At 43.8% G+C, this 21858-nt stretch overlaps 1 protein-coding gene across 2 annotated transcripts in view; it reads right to left on the bottom strand.

Annotated features, from left to right (window-relative positions):
* LOC142590407 (transmembrane channel-like protein 6) overlaps window positions 1-21858 on the bottom strand; it is a 69830-nt gene that overhangs the window by 32792 nt on the left and 15180 nt on the right. Inside the window, exons 4-10 of one of the 2 annotated variants that reach the window (XM_075702491.1) lie at window positions 20810-21000; window positions 16889-17071; window positions 15397-15561; window positions 13848-13964; window positions 11315-11469; window positions 4021-4171; window positions 923-1084 (exon numbers count right to left, since the gene is read on the bottom strand). In XM_075702491.1, the coding sequence (XP_075558606.1) occupies window positions 923-1084; window positions 4021-4171; window positions 11315-11469; window positions 13848-13964; window positions 15397-15561; window positions 16889-17071; window positions 20810-21000 (1124 nt within the window). Of the gene's footprint in view, window positions 1-922; window positions 1085-4020; window positions 4172-11314; window positions 11470-13847; window positions 13965-15396; window positions 15562-16888; window positions 17072-20809; window positions 21005-21858 lie in introns of both variants that reach the window. The other variant, XM_075702492.1, reaches the window with a different exon arrangement.

Below are 21858 nucleotides of genomic sequence, written 5' to 3'. Positions count from 1 at the left end.
CGCAGTCTCCTAACAGTAACACACATCATATTTCGAAATGTCATAGAGCGTATTGAGAAGCAAGCAGTGAAATTGTTTTTCCGTAAGGCTATCTTTTACGCATATTTTTTTCTGGGCTTTAAAAACGCCAGCAAAATATGAAACCGAAATTGTGTCACTACTTGCTTGCAAAGATAACTGCAGTGCTGCTATCAATCATGTAAAAAAGAAAGGCCATGTACCCGTCATAACAGTTTGATGAGATAGTTTTGATGCACTCTCAATGCTGGCCTAGTGCTTACCGCTTAGGATCGTAGCAGGTTTCTACTCTCACAATAAAGACACTGACAAGGCTACCTACGTTACACTGAAAGCCAGGGTCTGGAGCCGACTGCTTTTTGTGTGACAGGCGTGCGGACATTGCTCCTTGGAAACGTGACTGACAGCGGCTGCAATCCAGTTGTGCAAGTGCTTGGTAATGTCGTATTCTTTTTCTGCATTTCGCTAACTTTATTCAGAACCTTTCTCAGAACCCTCTTCCCTCAGTACCCTCATGGAGACAACTTTATTGGGTGCTTCTAAACAATCTACAACATTCTTAAATACCATTCATGTCCTAAAACAAATACTTGAGACCTTGCATAATAGAACTTTGCTAATTAGCTAACCAAACTCAATGCAAGAAGTATTCCGAGTAACTCAAAATGGCCACGTACGACACGCTGTCGGTCCCATTTGCAAACAAAGCACCGCTCTAGCTTATATATTTGATTAAAAAGATGTAAAACACCCAGTGCACACGCATGCACACATGGATGAACGGACGGATGTGCCAACTGTGGAGCTATTCCAATGGCCACACTCCACAGTGCCGCCGTGAATGGACTGGGCGAGTCCCTATTGACAGCCACCACCGTATCAGACGACGGCCCTCCTGCCATACCTCAAGAGATTTCTTGGACAGCAGGTGATACACGAGCGTGCCAGAGCCCGCCATGATGGCCAGGATGACCAGGTTGACAGTAACGCGGGCCAGGAACTTGCCTATCCTGACACCCCACGTGGGTGGCGCCTCCACAGCCCGCCGCTCCATTGACAGCAGCTCCTGCACGGGCACGGTCGACAATGTTGGCACGATGCGGACGTCGGGGAGGCAGAGCGGTTGGTGCACTCAAATACTATGCGAGTCTGTAGAACAGACTTGAGAATTCCCTATAGCTGCATCATATGGGTTATGGGTAACCTATTGGAGTTATGCATTACGAATGGTTGCAGTGCCGTTGCATTAATTATACTACTACTACCACCACCATTACTAGCACTACTACTACTACTACTACTACTACTACTACTACTACTACTACTACTACCAATAATAATAATAATAATAATAATAATGAAGGCAGATCCAATACACGCATTGAAATCTCTGTGAAATGAAGGCTCGATTATGTGGTAAATGAAATTACATACAACTAGCTTAATGTATACAATCATGCAAAAGCGTTTAGTTGACATGAAGTTGTTACATTATTTACATTAGTTCCACAGAAGTCTTGTTCAAAAATTATTGGTACATTCGACAGCAATGTATTACATATCTATTTCCTTCACTTTGGGCTCTCCAGCAAATTCTGTTTACAAAACTGCAACGCCTGTTTCTATTGCACAGTTACAAAGCTGTCAGCTTGGCTGCACAATGTTTTCAAAGTTTTCTGACATTTTACAGTTCCTGCTAAAATAAAAAAAATTCTAAGCACTACTCTGCTCCCAAGACTACCTAGAATCTATAATTTTCTGTTAATTCCAACAAATCTAATCCACATCAACTGGTCATAATAATTGTTACCATCATCAGCCTATTTTCGTGTCCACTGCAGGAAGAAGACCTCACCCAGCGATCTTCAATTACGCCTGTCTTACATCAGCTGATCTCATCCTATGCCAGCAAAGTTGTTAATTTTGCCCCACCACCTAGTTCCCTGTCATCCTCTACTGCGCTTCTCTTTCCCTTGGCACCCATTCTATACCTCTAATAGAGCAACGGTTATCTACCCTATGCATTACAAGGCCTTCTCAATTCAATTTAGTTTTTTTTTAACCCATTCACTTTCGCAGTTGGCATTGAGCCGGCCAAGTCGGAGGAGGTCAAAGTGCAGGTGTCTGGTGCTGCGCCGGCTGCCTTTAGACCGGATGTTCTGACGAGTTTTCGCAGATGGCAGCAAATTGCAGGCTGTTTTCCCATTGTTTTGTGTTTTTGCAAACTACATGAACATACTTGTCCACGCTTTCACCAAGAGCTGATATCAAGACGACTGAAAGCTTTCCGTGCGCCAGACTCTGCTCTGTTGCAGCCGTTGCAACTAGAGCACAGAACTCAAAGAAAATAGTACAGTCTTTCGAGTAGGCTTATCTTTTTCAGTACATACCACCAAACTATGTCTAGCAGAACCCTTTGAGGCTGTACTTAGCTGTTAAGGGCCAAGTCAACAATCCAAGAGGCATTCCAAGTGCAAGAAATGCAAAGTTACACTTTGCATTCGTGCACATTTTAAACTTCTTTATATTTACTTTATACTTTCTTTACTGCATATGACGTGAAAGCCTTCTGTAAATAAAACAACACAGGCATTTTGTTAATGCAGTGTATGTTGCAGAATTTATAGCAATTTTCTCACAGTACAGAACACAGTGAACGAAGCATGAAAATGCATAGAACACCAGGTGCAGCGGAGCACCGAACTGGTGGAAGCAAAGAGGTTAATGTCAACCAGATGGTTAGCTACTCCCATTGGTGTCTCTATCACATGGTGCTCCACTGGGAGTCACCCAGACCACCGCACAGGTCCAAGGATCCGAGCCCTCTGCAAGACGATCGGGTCCGCCGCGTGTATTTCGTGTGCACAAAGTGGATGCCCATTCGGTCTCCACTAGGAACAAGCCAAGCACGCCGCAAGGAGAAGGTCCAGAGTACAAGGAAGGCATTTAATGGATTTCAAGGGTGAGACAAAGTTCAAGAGTGACACAGAAGTACTATTAGAAAACGCTGCATCATGCTGCTATATGGTAGAGTGGCTCCAGCTGTGCTACCAGGGCAATATTCCTTCAGCTCGATAGCCTCCAAGGGTGACCCGGCACAGTATAACCATGCACACTCTTTGGCATAGCCTCCAGAACAAGAGCAGCGAAAAGGTGCGGACTTGGCTTGGGTTGAGAACGTTTGGCAAGACCAGCCAGCAAAAGGGGTGACCGGGAGAATCGGAATTCAGAATGCACCATTTCACCGTTCAGCAGCCTTTCCCCACACCATCTCTCCCGCGGTTGGCTTGAGCTGCCAGAAGAAAGGGAATGCGAGTTCCCGCCCAAAGAGGTCCATCAGGTGAGCACCTGGTCCCCTTGGGGGCGGACAGCAAGTGTTTTATGGTCCTGCCACCGTACAGCACTCCAGTAGGAGAGAGGAAGGAAAAGTGGCGGCTTGCGTGTGTGAAGCTCAAGAGAAATTATAACGCAACGCCACCCTTATGCTTAAAATGGACTGCACTGTGGCACTGCACCGAAATAGATGAATGCAATCCCTACATCGATCACTCCCTCATTCATAATGCCGCCATTTATTTGCACGCCATCTGCAAACCTCAGGTTGCTGAGAAGTTCCCCGTTGATCCTTACAACAGATCCTTACCAGTCTAACAGATTGAACACTTATTCCAAGAACGCGGTGAATTGTAGTATTAGGAAGATCGCGTCTCTTCGCCCGACACCCTTGTTTATCGATATTGTACTGATTTTCTTATGAAGAGCTAAGGTAGTTGTGAAATCTTTATAGATATTTCACAAGATATTCATGTATGCCTTTTCTAGTCCTCGAATGCAGAATGCCTTTCACTAAGAGACGGCCAAATGACAGTGCTTCTGCATCTTACGTGTATCTGAATAGGGAATGCCTGAAATGAGGCTTGCTCTTAATGCGCTTGGCTTTGAGATCTTCAATGTATGGTTAAAAAACGCAATTTGCATGCCCAACTAGCTGCGAGGGCTCACCTTGAGTTCGTTGTAGATGCTGCGCGACTTGAGCATGGCCGCCTCACGGGATGCGATGCTGAAGTCCCACGCTGAGAACACTTTGGCACAGTACACGTCCTTTACGCCTATCGACGTCTCGATGTAGTTTTGCTTGTACGACCGGGTCAGGCTGCACAGTGCGAAGCACGACACAAACATCAGCACAAACAGTGCCTCGGCTAGAAGCGATGTTGCCAAAGTTTTGGCATGCCAGCGGCCAACTAATTCAACAAATGCATATGTTCACGTCACTTTGCTCAGCATCCACTCGTTATAGAAAAAAAAGTAAAAGACCAATAGTTGGACTAAAGTAAAAGGCTGCTGCTTCTGTAACTCCGTGAAGGCCTGTGCCCTGACAGTGCAACACTGTGAACATTACATTACGTCTGTTGATGATGACATCACTTATACACAGAATAATGCAGTGAAGCTGGTAGGAAAAGATGTGTGCATACGTGCAGAAATACAGCAAACCCTCATTAAATTGAACTCCGATATCTTGAAATACCAATTAAGTCAAAATTTTTTCTCGGCTCAGTGTCAACTCCATGTATTTTACACCTCTTATCTTGAAATTATTTTGTTCTGTATTCCGAACATCTCGAAATATCGACTGCAAAAATGTTGGGAAAAAGTCACCACTCAAACGTTAACATACTTTGCTGAGCAGCTGCGATATTGCCAAAAATTGATAGGACCAGTAGTTTGTACCCAATTCTGCTTGATTCTACGTAATTTTTATCATGCACCATTCATGGCCGGCTGCAATCTCATTGATAATGTGGGCAGATAGTCGCTCTGACTCAGTGGCGTATCTAGGCTGTCTGGAACTTGGGGCCCATAGGTCTCCTGCCCTCCCCGCCCCCGGTTGTATTTAGGAAGGTGAGGATATTTAAAATTTTTGGGCAGAGGAGGGGGGGACCAGCACAGCCGCTTTGGATACCACGCATGAAACGCACACGAAACCGCACATGAAACATTCCGCTAAGGCGAGTAGTTTAGCGACCACTTAGCAAATTAAATTTTTTTAGCCTGCACATTCGTGCAATTATTTCATAGGATGTTGATAAAGCTGCAGCCCGCAATTCTGCAGCACTACACATCTGGTATATTAGGTACATGAGCTTGGGCTGCTGCGGAGCATTCTTTACCATTTATGCCCAGTCAAGCGGCGGAAAGAGGGGGTCTTCAGACATATGTGACACCTCCCCCCTTCCCCTCAACTGGCACCTGGGGCCCATGGCCGCCCGATGCCCCCCCCCCCCTCCCCCCATTTCTACGCCACTGCTCTGACCCCTGATGAAGCGTGATAAGCGCGAGAATGTACATGTGGCCTCTGTAACATGCATGAATGGAAAATCAGACATCCACCCGTTCGTAGCAATTGCTACAAAGGAAACCCATACGGGTTCCTCGAATGAAAAGCCTCATAGTTGTACTAGAAAAATTCGTCCTGGTCCAGGACTCGAACCCGGGACCACCGCCTTTCCGGGGCAGCCGCTCTACCATCTGAGCTAACCAGGCGGCTAGCAGATGGCAGGGCGAAGTCGAATTTGTCGACAACACGAAGCAAAGGCAAGAGTTTGACGTAGTAGTTCTGCGGAAACCCGCAAGGTGGAGAGAAGTAATGAATAAAGGGAAAATCAGACGAGGGAAAATCAGACATCCACCCGTTCGTAGCAATTGCTACAAAGGAAACCCATACGGGTTCCTCGAATGAAATTCCCTCGTCTGATTTTCCCTTTATTCATTACTTCTCTCCACCTTGTGGGTTTCCGCAGAACTACTACGTCAAACTCTTGCCTTTGCTTCGTGTTGTCGACAAATTCGACTTCGCCCTGCCATCTGCTAACCGCCTGGTTAGCTCAGATGGTAGAGCGGCTGCCCCGGAAAAGCGGTGGTCCCGGGTTTGAGTCCCAGACCAGGACGAATTTTTCTACAACTATGAGGGTTTTCATTCGAGGAACCCGTATGGGTTTCTTTTGTAGCAATTGCTACGAACGGGTGGATGTCTGATTTTCCCTTTATTCATGTACTTCTCTCCACCTTGCGGGTTTCTGCAGAACTAGTATGTGTAACATGCATGTTCAAGTCTGCGTGGAGCGCCGTCAGTTTGTTTATTCGCTGTGCTTTGCATTTCTAAGCTTGTGGATCCGCGCACTGCATTAGCAGAGACAAGAAATTTATGATGCCGTTTCTTAACAAGGAATTTCCGATGCCTTCACCGATGCCATTTCTTATTGCGCTTCCTCAGTGGTCATAGCAACACTCTGGCCGCATTATCAATAAGATAAGCCAGCCGAGCCTTGTCGGCCTTGAACCCTTTCAGCCTGTCAAATGGAGCTGTGTGGCCCACAGAGTCCCTGTGGTAATTTCATCACACCACCATAACCTCCTGCCATTCTTGACTGAGTTTCCAACCATTGAAACCGTTCTGTTACTCCAATGGATTACTGGTTGTCTACTTTATGCAATGCAGGACTAGCCAAATGCCACCAATGCTTGCACACAACCAGAATACCAGCTACACCTGTTTGCTCTCTAACCCACATCGCAGTCTTTCCGTCTCTGAACATTCGGCCTATCATTTTTTTGTTCTATCGCTCGTTGCATGGTCCTAAACTTCTTTTCAAGCTTCTTTATCATGTTTTGAAAGTGTTTGACAAAAAAGGTTAGTACATATACTTGCAGAATTCTCTCCGATGATTCTGATTATGCGCTTTTCATGTCAAGTTTAACAATAAGCTGCCATTTGTGACTTGACAGTTGACTGCACGAGGAGGTGAGTGCACATAGGTGAGCATGATCAAGCACGCTCTGGCATTGTCTCGGCTTCCCGTGCGTCTTTCCTAGTCATTTTTACACCACGGGACATTATAGCAACCAGAGATGCATTGAACCTTCACCTTTGGCTCGGGTTTGTCCGATAAGCGGTGCATGGGCGTGGGAGATTTTGTTCGAAATAACTGTGGCGTGGCTTTTAGAGTTTAAATTCACCGGAATTTTTCTTATTAAAATACATAGGCGACTTTCTTGGGGACCAACAGAGCAGCTAAATTATCCGTCAATTAGAATTAAGAGATGTTGAACTATCGAGATTCCACTGTACTGCTCGTGTCATTTCTTGAATGTAACATCAGTGCCCATGCTTGTAGTTATTAGTTGTTGATTTAATGTTAAAATATGGCGTCAATTGCAGTTACAAACTAAGCCTAAACTTTTATGTTACTCAAGCAAGTAGGAATTTGGTGAGAAATTTACTGGCTAAACATAAACATCGTAGGAATAAGCTTATGGAAAACATCAAAATTTTATATTGACACAAACAGGAAGTTCTTAAACATAAGGATTCATTTCTTAACCGTAGTGACATGGAGGCTCTTATAAGAGATTCTGTTGCCCAGGCATAAAATATATGTGCAACAGAAACACAAAACATGACAAGCAGCACTACTCATAATTCAAAGACCCAAGCTGCATGTAAACATTCATGTAAATCGCGATGAAGATCAGCTATTGTTACAATCATTCATGTGACTGCAATGGCACGTACACAGATGAAATATTTTTTTTTTATAATTTATTAGCTTTTAATCTTCCAATTTTTTAAATCCTTTCAAGTCCACATGCTGTTTTTATCTTATCTTTCTTCTAATCATTATCATAATTTATTAGGTCATGCAAGTCATGGCAGCATTTCTTTCTAAAGTTTTTTTCAGAAAGCTACTTTATAAAAACGAAGGGCCACGGAAACAGCAGAGAGAGGAAAAACTTACAGGCAACCATCCGTGGCTGAGGCAGGAGAGAAGAAGACAAGAAAAGACGATCACACAAACAAGACAGTCACAGAAACCCCACTGCGCCATTCCACATGCATCTGTCAGCAGACGGCAACACAACACAAGCACTTCAGAAAGCGACCATCGCTTTGCAATCCCCTTGGCTGCAACTCCTGCGGCTCTCTTCTTATCTCAATAAGACATGTTGCAGGCCAAGTCGGTGCACGTTTTTGAACAGAATAGACCCTTTTCGTAATTACGAAACTAGCTTTCCCGCAAGACAGTTTGCCCAAGTAACGGCGGCTCTAGTCATTTCTGAAAACACTGTGTACGAGCACAGTTTGCTTGTATTGTGACATGGAAAATGTAGATTCGTCTCTCGTGATGAAATCATGTGCAAGAGACAAGCCCCAGTGCGTGCAGCTAGCTCTTTCGTCTTCTCTTAAACGATGACCAGTGCCAGCATTGGTTCGGCAAATGTGCAGTGCAGAGGAGTGCACATGCAAATTATGAAAAAATGTCCATCGTGGTGCAGCAGCAACAAGAACTTGGGTAATAGAAACGACGTGAATATGCAGATGGAATTGCACCTGTCCTCCTGTGTCGTTATTGCTGCACCACAATTCTGGACAAATGTTTTTATCTCCTCGCTGCATTGCGGTCAGGTGGACACAAAGTGTTGTCCTACTCAAATGATTGCTCACTACGAATGTGCAAACCAAAAGCGAAATGTATCCCGACAACGCTGGATTGCATCCTCGCAAGTTGAGTCAAACTTGCTCAATTCCTTTGTACGGTGTCATTGAGGGACTAATTCTTTGTATTTTGATAGCTGGCATTATTGTAGCTATAGAGCCAAAAATGCTCTCTCTATGTGACTGCACCACTCTGTGTTTTCAAAAGAATTTCACACCACTAATGGTGGCGCCAATTGGAAACTAGGTTGACAAAATTTTGTGATTGTTTCAGATTGCAAAAGCATGCATTTTTGCTTGCCAGAATAGAGTGTTCTCCAACTACTAGCCTGTAGTCACCCTGCCGGGCACCTCAAATGTTTGACTTTGAAGTTTGTCACCTTGAATAACACTTGTTCACCTCAAAGTACCGTACGCGCCTCATCTGTTTTCCTGCTTAATATTTTTTTTTATCCAATTGTGTCATACTGCCCATTTGAATCATTACATAACTCTGGCTTGCTCTAAATCTGCTTTTAGAACAAGCAAGAGTGGGCAGATTTATTTAGCACGTGATTTGTAAGAAAAATAGTAAGGTGGACAAAGGTTGCATGATAAGAAAAAGCAGTCATGCACTTCACAAATGCAGAATGCCACAAAGTTCCCTGCTTACAGAGACACTAAAGAGTGCTCCTTAATTAATCAGTTTAGGCGGGTAAGCAGTCTTCCAAAACACTGTTTGCTTTTACTTGGAGAGAAGAAGAGTTTGTTACTCATACCTACCAACCTGTCAACTTTGAAATTTGTGAAATCCTGCTGAGGTGACACTGAGGGGGAACAGGCAGCATAGCAGCCCTACTTCAGAAGATTGATTTGAGCATGTAGCTTTCGAGGGGTACGTATGCATGTTATTGATAATGATTTACCTTTAAACACAGCACACAGGCAACAGACAACATGGAATGGTAGATACTAACAATGAACAAATTGTCTTTAGACGCAAGCAACCTTTTCGGTGAATTTGCTCTTGCCAACTTTGCCTGCTTCCCAAACTTGCACACCTACAAACCTGTAAACTTTAGATTCGACAAAAATCTCACAGACCTGAAAACAGGGTGGGGCATCACGTTTACGTTTGCTGTGGGCCCACCGCCTTCTTTTTAAATACATAAACACTTCATTCAGGATAATTATTACATTCACACAGAGCATAATAGCAGAGACTGACTATACTGTTACTACATCATTGACTTTATATCAGGGACTCTGCTGATTCCAATTTAACCTGTTTCAAGAACTTCCGTGAATAAACCTGCTCGAAGAAGGTATGCTCGTCTGGTATATGCTGTCTGCGCTGCTACAAAAGGACGGCACCAGGTATCATCACAATAAAGCCCCTTAATCACAATTTCCCTTTTGCGTGCCTTTTGTGCAATCTTCTGCAGCTCAATTTACTTCAACAGCTCTAAAGCATTCTTGCAAACGCAACTTAGTTTTCATAAAACTTGATGCAGCATTTGTAAAATAATTGAACGAGGCCAAATTCGGAAAGCTTACGAAATATTTGAGACTCGGCCGGTATGGTTACTACACAAAAGTAGCAATTTCGGCTTGTTGGTAATCTGTTACTAGCAGCGGACGTAACATATTGCCAGATGAGGAAAAAAAGAAAAAGAGACCACAAGTAGTGCCAAATGTTTCCTTTCACTAAATTTGTTATCGCCTTCAATGTGGTACGTCTGCTGCTCATTGGTTACCTGCTCTTCAATTTTGTGTGCAAATAGCTGTGCTGGTACATCAGTGTGATGTCCCAAATTTCAAACTATTTTAGCAAGCTTGGGCAGTTCCTGTGCAGGAAAAGTCCTAAAAATCTACAGGAAAAAGTCTTTACATACCTTAGAATACAGTTAAATCATTGCTTACTGATAAAAAAGTAAGTAGAGCCTAACAACCACTCTAAAATCTGTGATGTCGTGAGGAGGCAGTGAGGGAACTACACTGTGGCATTGCCATGAATTTTCTTGTTTTTGTGTCTTTTCTGGATTAGTGAGCCTCGTCTTATAGTAAGACAGGTTTTCCGGCGATTTAGAAGCATAATTTAGCAACCTGGCTCCACCCTGGATGTACCTTCCATGGTCCCATGCCAGTCTTCCTTTGTAGCATTCCACTTCAATCGAGTGCATGACAAATTTTCCAACCCCACAATTGCTCAAGCTTGATTGCACACAAACTCTGGACATTGCTAGACAGAAAGTGGATAAAGGAAAGAATTACGCGTGCCCTATTTGTGCTGTGTGCCTACCACGAATTCGCCATTCCAACTCACCGAAGTCAGCACTGTGTTTCTGGTCAAACTTATCTCCTAGGTAGTGCCTCTTTCACTTCATGCTCGCTCCCTTTCATTTTATGAACCCATTTTAACACCTCAACACATGAAACAACACTAATTTAAACAGAAGTAAACAAAGAAAGAGTCGATTAGAACTGCAAATAAACAGGGGTGTAGGCAATGAGTACAGAAATTACACAGACGACAGAAATGAAGGAAGAAACAGACGCAGCACTGTGGTTGCTTGTGTCTGTGCCCCTACGGCGTGGATTGCCTGTCATGAATTCGCTACTTCGACTCACCTGTATCAGTAATGTGTTTTCTGTTGAACCTTGACCCCCGTGCCTAAGTAAGCCTCAACTGTTCCACTGGTGTGGTTGTCATTACAAACTGACTGTCACTCAACACATGCATTTTAGAGTGCCCTCAACATGCACGCACAAACGAAAAGGGCCGGTCAAAATAGAACTGAACGAAACCGTGTCGACAACCTGTAGGCTAAGGTGACTAGGCAGGCGAACAGGCACACGGCCACCGTGAAGAAGTACGCTAGTGGCAAGTTGTACAACAGGGGGTTGCGTGGTGGCCACCGCACCGTCTCGTTGCTGTAGTGGCCGTAGTACATCACCGTGTCCGCAAACCGGCCCTGCGCGTTTGTGTGAGACAGGGTGTGATCAACACTGGTCTGCCAAGTTCCTTCTTCTTATTTTTTTTTAAATGTCAAGCAACCGCTAAGTGACTACATGTCAGCTAATTTACCTGACCTGTTAATACACAAGCCAGCTCCATGCCGTAAGGCTGAACCCAACAATACACCTCTTGAGAGGCGTAGCGCTCAAGGATCAAATTACTAGTAAATCAAATTGTCTAGTTTGTTTTCATTTACTCACAGAAAATACAGGGTGACAAAATAAAGAATGGAAAAAGGGCAAAGTAAAAAGTAAAAAATTTGGAGGACGCTTAAGCTTCACCTTTAAGACTGGAACGCAATAGCACTCAAAGATCCCTGACTGCTTGTCACGATTCCCGACAACTGCAGCTTATGTAACTGTAATGCTTACCGAGAATTGCTCGTGGCGAATGCTACGCACAAAGGTGAGCTTTAAGGTTCTTTCTCTTTTCTCCTCCTTTGCCTCCGTGCTGCTGCTGCAGAGGCGAGTGACATCTAGATGGCGGCATTGCAAGGAACCGAGCATTCGAGTTTGCGTTCGTGTTTCCATGTAACAGAATTATGTTTTCTCGTATGTTAAAATTACAATCCAATGCTGTAACGTCTGTAGGTTGTGTGCAAGTTGCACTTTTCGATTTTTCTGATGCATTTTACTTTGAGAAATTCAATTAGTTTGATAACGTGTATGCGCTACACTGCGTGGTTTGGTAAGCGTGGTTCGGAATGATGTTTTGCTCACAAGACGCCCGGCACCGAACGCCGGATGACAACACCGGATTTTCTGTGACATGGGGCCCTTAATGCTATCACCTTAACATTTTGAAAAGAAAAGACAGTAAGTAGCACACTGAGATTTTTCAGAAATTGTCAGAAAGATTGGACACGCTTTTGAACAACAATGACAACAAATATATTGTGATGCTATTAAAAGAATATAAAAGAAAAGCCTCGCCGGTACCACCAGAGTATAACAGGCAATTCTAATAAAAAATTTTCTCACATGAACAGCTACAATTGCTACCAACAGGTAGCATGCAGAACTGTATGTCACTTGTACAAACTGCAGATGCCACGGAACCTTTCCAGAAATGTGTGTGCACGACTAGCGGCAGCCACAAGGCAGTACGGAGACTCGGCTGTTTGACCCGCCTGCAGTATGCCAGCCTCATGTGGCCCGGTGATTCCTTCTACCACGATGCCTTGCCCCTAGCCACCAGTTATCACCAGCGGCGGGAGCAGCGCAAGGCATTGTGGGAAGAGGGAGCGCTGGGCTGTGCATGCCTCCTCGCACATTTTAGGCAAGGCAAACAGGTGAGTCTTCGGCGGCAGTGGTGGCTGGCATTCAACTTCCCCATACACCTCTGCAGCCACCGCTGACGGTGTGCGTGAATTTCTGGAAAGCTCCATTAAAGTGGCACCTCTTGGTGGCGAATGTAACTATTCTTACAATAAAAATTTTAATCCCTGAAAAAAAGAAAATCACGCACCTTTTTGTACATTTTTATGAAAGCGGTGTGAGGGGCCTTCATAAAGTTCATATTATTGCCTTGATAGGACAGATTGAAGTGCTGAAACTCGGATAGGAGTTTGGTATGAGCCCACACTCAGTTAACCTGCTGCACTATTTGTTCAACGGCCATGCATTCGCTAGTCGGCCAGCGCTACAGCCTCCCCTTGCACATCAACTTCTGGTTTGCTATCGATTGATCATCGTCCACTCCGTTTCTGCGTCGCCCAGATTTGCGCGACCGCACTGAAATCATCTGCACCGTTTCTCACAGCAGTGTCGTAAGCTGGGGCAGTATGTGATTATGGTGAGTATGGCAGTATGTGAGTATGTGGCAAAACAGCATTGCATGCATGTGCCCAACCACACGTTCAAAGGTGAGCAGACATGCGAGAACTGCATGAGCTGCCACGATGAGGTGGACGGTTGTCGGGGATCACTTTTGAAAAAGCGCCGTCACCCATAGATGCCGACTGAGTTAGGTCGCAGGACACGGTCAAGCACTACCATCTTTACTACCCTAGTACCCTCGTAAGTGTTCAGGCTATCAGCCTTGTTTATTACAGAATTACTCAGTGATAAAACAAATGATACCTAAACATCCTTATTGCAACAAATATATGCCAACAAGAGCACAATTCCTTTAATAAAGCAAGCCTTTCTAACCATTCTATGCCTACTTTCCTAACGATTAGGAAGGCACAAAACAGCAAAGTATTGTCAACTTTTGAATTTGCGTGATCATTGTGTGATGTACATACATGGGACAGATTTTCGGTGGAGCCTGGCAGTGAACATTTTCGTGTAAAAAAAGAAAAAATCATGAAGCAGTGGAGAAAAGGCGTACCGCTCCGGTGAAGATGTTGACGAATGGGTCCTCGTAACCGAAAGAAGTGGAGTAGTCCGACTGCGTAGCTGTTGGGGCCCGCTCGTAGATCAGCTGAGGCACTACCACAAAACCCATCTGAAAGGATAGGTCACAGGAAAGCAACTCTTACCCTCTTATAAATAAACAAATAAATAAATAATAAAAGATCTCTTTTAGGTGAACTCTATAAGTCATTAAACACATTAGATGAGCTCCGTTCATTTATAGTTAAAAAGAAGTGCTTTTTTTGACGTTTTGAGGAACCTGCTTCATCGAGTATATTTTGGAGTTGTTAGCACCATTTTTCATAGAATGAGCATGTATGACAGTCTTGCAGTTACCACAGAATGCAACAGATGGAGGAACCAGTTCTAGTAAGCCCCAATACCTGCCCAACTAGGATTTGCTGGCAGAGTCTACAGCTAATAGCTCTAAAACTCATGGATCAATTTGTAATCATTTTCGGTTAGCAGTGTTTGTCGTTTACGAGTTTAACTTAATTCTATGACAAGCTCAGATACATATGATAGTTCAGATACCTTCCTTTAATGAAGCAAAGCCCTTTGACAAAAATTTTTTTTTCTGGTCACAAAGCTTTTACGTGAGGTTTTAATATGCCACCCAGACAAGCGATGACTCTACGTAGCATCGTATGCAGAGCCCTCAGTGTTGGTCAGGGGAGGCTAACCTGCACGCGTATTTGCACAAGCTGTGCAAGGCATTACTACCCCAAGCCTCATAAAAGACAGGACAGAAAGTGGTGGAATAAACTGAAGACCACGAATTATGCAAATTTTAAAATCCAATAGCACTAGAAGCCCACTAAATGCAAAGATTCTTAATTCAGTTACAATTCGTAGCAAACATTACATAAGTTTTGGAAATTAGTCGCTGCCTTTGGCAAGTACGTCGATTAAAATACGGAACAGACTGCATATATGTGTTTGTTCACTATGAATAGCAAATGAACTGGAATCATAGCATTCAGTGTGTTTCAAGTGGTTCTGGCTTTAAAAAATTGTGCTGTTGTAATCAAATTGTGCTGTTGTAAACACAAATGTAGGTTAGCCTCCTTTGGCTGTTGGCCAGAACTCTATGTGCCGCAACATAGTTACTTCAGGTGGAATATTGAACTTGACCATAGATGTCTTGTTATTTTTTGCTCCTCTAGTGCCCGTGTTTTCTATGCCAACCTTTTAAAACGTGAATACTACTCTGAGGATGAGTTCAATTACGGCTGCGGCAGCCGGATTTCGATGAGGGCGAGATGCAAAAATGCTCATCTACTTAGATTCAGATGCATGTGTTCTAGAACTCCAGGTGGTAAAAATTACTCTGGAGTTCCCCGCTACGATGTGCCTCATGATCAAATTTAATCGTTTATAGCCATTTTTGCTGAAGCGGAAACTTTTTTGCAGTTTGCCTGTAACGGCGGCACTAAATTCTGCTCCGGTGACCCCTTGTGTTGTCTTTCTTCACAGAAGTGCATTAACTCGCTCCAGGTGAAAAGCGTCGAAGGTGCACCAACCAGAAGGACACCCATGCAGAAGTTGAGGGCGAGCAGACGACGCAGGAAGAGGAAGTAGGAGGCCACCCCGGAGCCAAAGTTGCCCTGGATGTCCTTGAGGTGGCTGTGCCACAGGTCCACGTGCGACAGGGCATCGAGCAGGCCCCGCTTGACCCGCTGCATCGCCTGCGAGATGGGAGAACAAAAAGTCTTGCAGCTCACAGTGGCATGCTACTAAGGCAGCTCGATGGCTTTCAAGGTTGGCTAACGCACCCTTTAGGGCCAACTTTGACTTCTTCTTTCAGACAATAAGCTTATTTATACTACACATGTAACACAATAATGTGAATTCTGCTGTCGTTTACATACGCCTGCGTCTCCTTAACTGTGATAGTAGCAGGAAAGTCTGACTGCCCACTACATAAGGTTTTTTCGCTTTTTTAATAAACCCAGCAGTAAGTCTCCTCTGTTTCCTTTCTTACCTTGCGTCCTGTTTCGTCAGGCAGTTTTTATCAATGCATTCGCACCAACTTGCTCAGCCTATTAATCTCATACCATGGCTGCATTCTAATAAGAAGCAAGAACCTGTTTAATCAGGGTAACAGCTTCCCGTGTGGGAATGAATTGGAAAACACCTCATACTCTTACGTCAATGGTTACGTCTAAACTTGATTTTTACTCACAGCATCTGTGCTGTCATTGTGTGCAGGAAAGCTACAGTAGCACTGGGCATGACATTTTCAACTTGTAATTTTGGCATTAAATGAAGGCTCCGAACCTCTAAAGCCTAGAAAACATACTGGCAACTATCAGAACGCTCTAAATAATTGACAATAAGACTTGTTCCTCGAACTCAATTTTGGTTTCAGTACCCAAGAGACAGATGTGTGATGACACCATGACACACTGTCTCTCGCTCTATTTCTGCTGTAGCTGTGGCTACCAGCCAGACAAAAATACATGCAGCGCTCCTGCTTATTGCTTTTTTTTTTTTCTGCAACACGTTCACTGCAACGTAGGTCACGGGTGAGCCATGGCCGTTATTCATCCAGTGCGGCTGTACAGGGCATTCCTGCAGTGCACAAGTGACACCTTTGACAGAAATTAACAGAGAGGAAAAATTTTTGCTGCTTCTGATATGACGCATTGTGGCGCCGTCTCTCTGTACTTGCAGGAAGTTTTAAAGCAGCTCAACTATGTGGTGACTCACTGGCAGATTAGAATGCACCAGATGATTATGACAAGTGACCCACCAATGGATCATCCTGCACAGGAATCGAAGACTTCAGAAAATGCTGCCACAATGAATGGGTCTAGGAGCAACATCATCCTACTCAGTGTGTATGCTACATGACATCGGCAAACATTGCTCTGTGTCATGACATCACAACAGTGTCAATGACGTTAGGTCCAGCATTTCAAAGGCAATGTTAGGATCAAATTAGTGTGTCAGTACTCGTAACTACAACCAGGTTGCTGCAGCTAGAGCAATATTACTCCTCGAAAAACTCACCATGGCAATTGAGAATTTGGTCCTCCGCCACCATGAGACGCTGCGGTGACCGGTGCCGGCGTGGTCGGCTCTCGACGATGTGAGGCGGCGCTTGACCGAGCGCTTCAGTGTCAGGCTCTGCTTGGAGTTACGTAGAGTGGCCAGCGCAACGGCCTCTGAGAAGTTGCTGTCTGCTCGCAGGATCTGCATTGCACGCAGTAATACTTTTGCGTCATTTTGCCAGTAATAGGCAGCATTGTCGAGTGGATTGACATAAGGTCAATCGAGTTCCTGACAAGGCATCAATCTCCTTCCTCAGGCAAGAGAACACTTGGTGCAACCAGAAGAAGAAAGTGAAAAGATAGATAAAGAAAGACATACATCCTAAACACACATAATACCCAAGAAAGTAGACAGAGGAACAGCCGTTGCTGCAGCTCGAAAAGTGGAGCACTGAAAGCATAATGTGGAGGTTGTGGGATGAGTTTCCACATTCATTTCACTTTTCCTTTGTTTATTAAACACACCACAAATTTAATAATAAATTAATATGACACTACAATTCAACATAACAGCAAATTTCCTCTGCACTTTCCCTTTCTTCATCAACCACTGGTTTCATATAGTTGTTGGCAAAAATAGAGTTCGTTGGTTCCTTTAATTACCTCTCGTTGCAGAGTGAAGGTTTCAACTCCAGTGGCCTTGATGGCCTTGAGTGTGGCACACGAGGGTTTATTAGCTTGTTTGCTGCTCCTAAGTTCACATACCCAGTGACACCTGCGGTTGGAAGGATGTTCCACATCCGCAGCCATGGCCATTGGTGGCACTCACATACGCTCACAGAGCTAGACCCATTTCACAAGCACAAATATCCAAGAAAGTGAATGGGGGCACAGCTGCCACCACTGCAGCTCAAATCGTAGAGCTTGCATGCATCATTTAGGGTTTGCAGTTCCCACTTGTGGGAGCCACATCCAAAGTTAATTATTACCACACAATTAACTATAAACAATAAATTATCGCCCACAATTAATTAGCACTACAGTTGAGGAGACACCAAAGGCAAATATTATGTTAACATTAACTGTTAAAATATCATTCCAGAAACCTCGCAGTGCTTATTTGTGCAAAGAAAAGATTTTACTCATAGGCAAAATTGTGACTGAGGGGCCCGCATTCCTCTGGCGCAATTAAAATCATCTGCCATGAGTGAGGCGGTATGATGCTGCATACGTCATCACTGCCCTTTACTGCTATTTCGCGGAGCGTAAAACGGCATCCGATAGCTACAGTGCTGCATCGTTTTGTGCTAAATGCGAGCACACAGCCAGAAGCCAAGCCAGGACAAAGCCGACAGCATTCCAAGACATCACACGGACAAGGATTTTTCTGTTGCTTGCCATTAATTTGAGCTTTACAAGCCAGCAAAGCCAGCACAGCAATGTATCCAATGCCGAAACTACCAAAATTTGAGAGCGCAGGTGGTGCGGGTTGACTGAAAATGCAACCATTTGACTACCCACATGAAAGCATTACGTCATTCATAGATCAAAATTCACACATGCAAATACACTTATAACTGGTGCAAAAAAAAAAAAAAGAAAAAAAGAAAAGAAAATCACTTCCATGAGCAAGGACAGCATCACATTAGAGCGCTGAAAATGCAGTTGACAATGTCCTGGATTCATGCCTGCAGGCATGGGGTGTGAGGAGCATACTAATATGGAGAGTTACACAGGATAATTTGAACTGAACTTCTTCAACATCACAAAGAAAAGATACAAAGTGTCGTAAATTGCTTCCTTTCTTTCTATTGCTGCTTTTCGTGATATTTCCAACAAGAGATACTGAAAGTAGCTTGCTACAGTTGTGGCATGGAGTTAAATAGAGAAATACTGCTTCACTTTGCGTTCTGAAACTACAGAACAAAATACGTTTATTTCGTCCTCTGAAACTACAGAACAAAAGGGGTGAAAATAAAAACTACAACAAAGAAGCCACCTACTAGGCTGCCTGGCAATGCTCTTCCCAACAACCAATCATACAAGCTGTAGTACAATTGATACTCAATAACCCAATGAAGGCAAAAACATTTCTAAACCCGTTCATCAATCATGTCCACATGCACACAAAGCTACATACAATTTCCTATAATATAGGTTCACTGACCTAAAACAATCTACCGTTCCCTCATACACTTCTCATATAGGGCACTTGGTGTCGACATCGTTTTCATAATAAGAATGAAGTGATTTCAGAATCACCCTTCCGAGAACTTGTTCTGGATATCCAGTTCTTACCATTGTGTGTTTTCAATATTCTGGATATTGTGTGTGTCGTAGGTGCGTTTATTTGGAGTTAGCAAAGCATTTTAGAATGACAGGAAGCTGAATGAGTTGGTAAGGATCCAAGGCTTGAGAAAGCAGACGTACAAAACCCGGAGACCAGAACCAAAAGGTCAACACAGACACTAACCATGAACTGAAAGGTTGCATGGTGGCAGAAACACACAAAAGTGATCAGCGCACGCTCTAGTGAAAGCCACACTAATGTGCTTACCAGGGAGACCATGTGTTCAATCTCAAAAGAAGTTGGTTCACGCATGATGATTCTTGTTCGTGAAAGATAATCAAAAGCTGGTTTGTCCACATGCTATTGCAATTACTGATACACCATGTAAGACTCACTTTTTCATTCCTATGCTTCAACATAGCATGTGTGTAAGCCAGCCTTCGATTAGCTTTCATAAAAAAGATTGTCGTGTCTGGATTGAGAATTCTTTGAGAATGAACATGTGGTGTTGGCGGTTGACAGGTTAGCGCAGCCTTCACTAGAGCATGTGCAAATCGTTCTTGTGCTTTCCTTGTTTACTGCCACGGTGCAACCTTTCTGTTCACAGTTTGCATCTGTTCATGTGTCTTGGTCTTGTGTCTGCGCTTTCTATGACTGCCTTTCCAAATCACTGCGTGACCAGCAGACTTGTACGTAACGAGTTACATGTGATTATTTACTTGTAATCAATTACATATTTTGTAATTTTGTAGTTTAACAAATACTTTGGTTACTCAGTAACGCTCACTGTATTTCAATTACTTTTTTCAGTGACCAATTACATGTAACCAGTTACTTTATTGACAAGACAGTCTGTAGCAGGTGACGCAGCTTTGAGAACCTGAATTTGGCGAGAATTACAGTATAATGCCCGCGATCTTGCCATGTGGCAGCTTCTCAAAAGCGCAAGTTCAGACAGGTAAACTGCGGGGCTTTTTATTTTTCTCATTGAACTGGTGCTGGCACATGTCTATAGCGAAGGCCACTTAGGATGTTAATGCGAGGAAATCATATACAGATAATTTTTTCCGCTTTTGATTAACCCAACTAGCATCTTCTCCAAGTCCCAGCAACAACAAAGTGCTGCACTTCACAGAGGATCCAGACGCTGAGTAACAACAATCTTGTGTGCAAGATCCATACATGTTGCAACACTGACCCCCCCCCGCCCCCTCCGTGCACATAGAGCGAATTGGCTGACCCCCCCTGTCTTTTCCTCTCGTTTTCCCCATCGAGCTAGTTTTCAGCGTCGCTGCTGAAGCCTTCACAACAAAAACAAAGGACGATGACAGACGAAATTTTTTAAAAGCAATCGTCGGTGCAGATAAGCAATGTATAAAAGGCTGTCGAGGATGCACTGAAAGTGCCTGGCCAGGTCGTTCTGTTTACTGTATCTAAGCAATGTCAAAAAAGGTTACAAGGAAAGCAACATGGAAGTAATCTGTTACTTATGAGTAATTCCTCAATTACGTTCGTGGGGCAGTTAATTGGTAGCTGTAATAAATAACATTTTTGAATGAAGCAATTATAATTGTAATCGGTCGCTTTCTTTTTTCCGTAATGTGAATCAGTCTGGTGACCAGCAAGTCACACAAGGCCTTGCTGACTCACGTGGAACAGGTCATCGGCGTTCATGTCGTTGGCGTTGTTGGCCGTGGCCGCGCGCACGCGAAGTGTCAGGTAGCGCCAGTTGTCTCGCCGCTGGCTGCTGCCAGCTTCAGAGGGGGCTGCAACTGCTGGCACCTTGTCGCCCCGAGGTTTCTCCGAGACGACGGCGTCCGGCTCCATTGTGCTGAGGTCATCTGCGTGATCCGCATTGGCTACATGTAATTTACAATAGATAACGCTCCCCTCCGCAATGTCATTTGACCTTAAGGGTATTTCAAATACAAAATAAAAATACAATAACAATTCAATTACTAAAAGATCTCTATACAATGCAAAACACCACATAATAATTGGCAAAAGGAAAAAAGAAAAGAACTAAATAAGATGTCAGATGTACAAAGTATCACAAAGTATAACAGGAAATGACAAGGCTGGTTGGAGAGGAAGTACTGCTCCCATATTGCGTCGAAGTGTGTTGGAAGTTTTATTTCAGTGGGTAAGCCTTTGCGTACTTCAGCACCAGAAAATTCAATTAACTGCTTGCCGTACACGCTTAAGCACACAATAAAATTGAGATAACCAATACATGCAAGCCTCTTGTTTAACGATGGGAGAGTGGACATGATATGCAGCCTATGTGCCTTAGTACTTAAGTTCTTGCTGACTAGACAGGAAACCCTGGAGTTCTGAAAAGTAGTAAATTAACTTTTTCCCTACCGTAGACGATCTGAGCTCGTCCACACTGAAACAAGTGCCTGTGCATTGCTGCAGTCGAGCTACCCTGGTAAAATTTGTTTAATTCTTTTTGGCTTCTACAGATGGCGCAGTAAAAGAAATAAAGAAACGCACTCAAAGCTCGCATTTCGGTCAAGAATTGTTTCGATGCTGGCAACTGGGATTTGAGAATGGTGTCCTTCTCTAAAACATGCATGTGCCGGCAATGGCTCCACTCCGGAAAAAAGGAAGAAAACATTTGTTTGTGGAAGTTTTGTTGGACTTGGACAATGAAGAAGAAGTTTGGTTTTCATCTGAGAGTGGCAGAAACCATACTG

This window comes from Dermacentor variabilis, chromosome 8, assembly GCF_050947875.1.
Source record: "Dermacentor variabilis isolate Ectoservices chromosome 8, ASM5094787v1, whole genome shotgun sequence".
Lineage (NCBI taxonomy): Eukaryota > Metazoa > Arthropoda > Arachnida > Ixodida > Ixodidae > Dermacentor > Dermacentor variabilis.
Note: the sequence above shows the minus strand (reverse complement) of the source record. Positions and strands in the feature narration are given on the sequence as shown.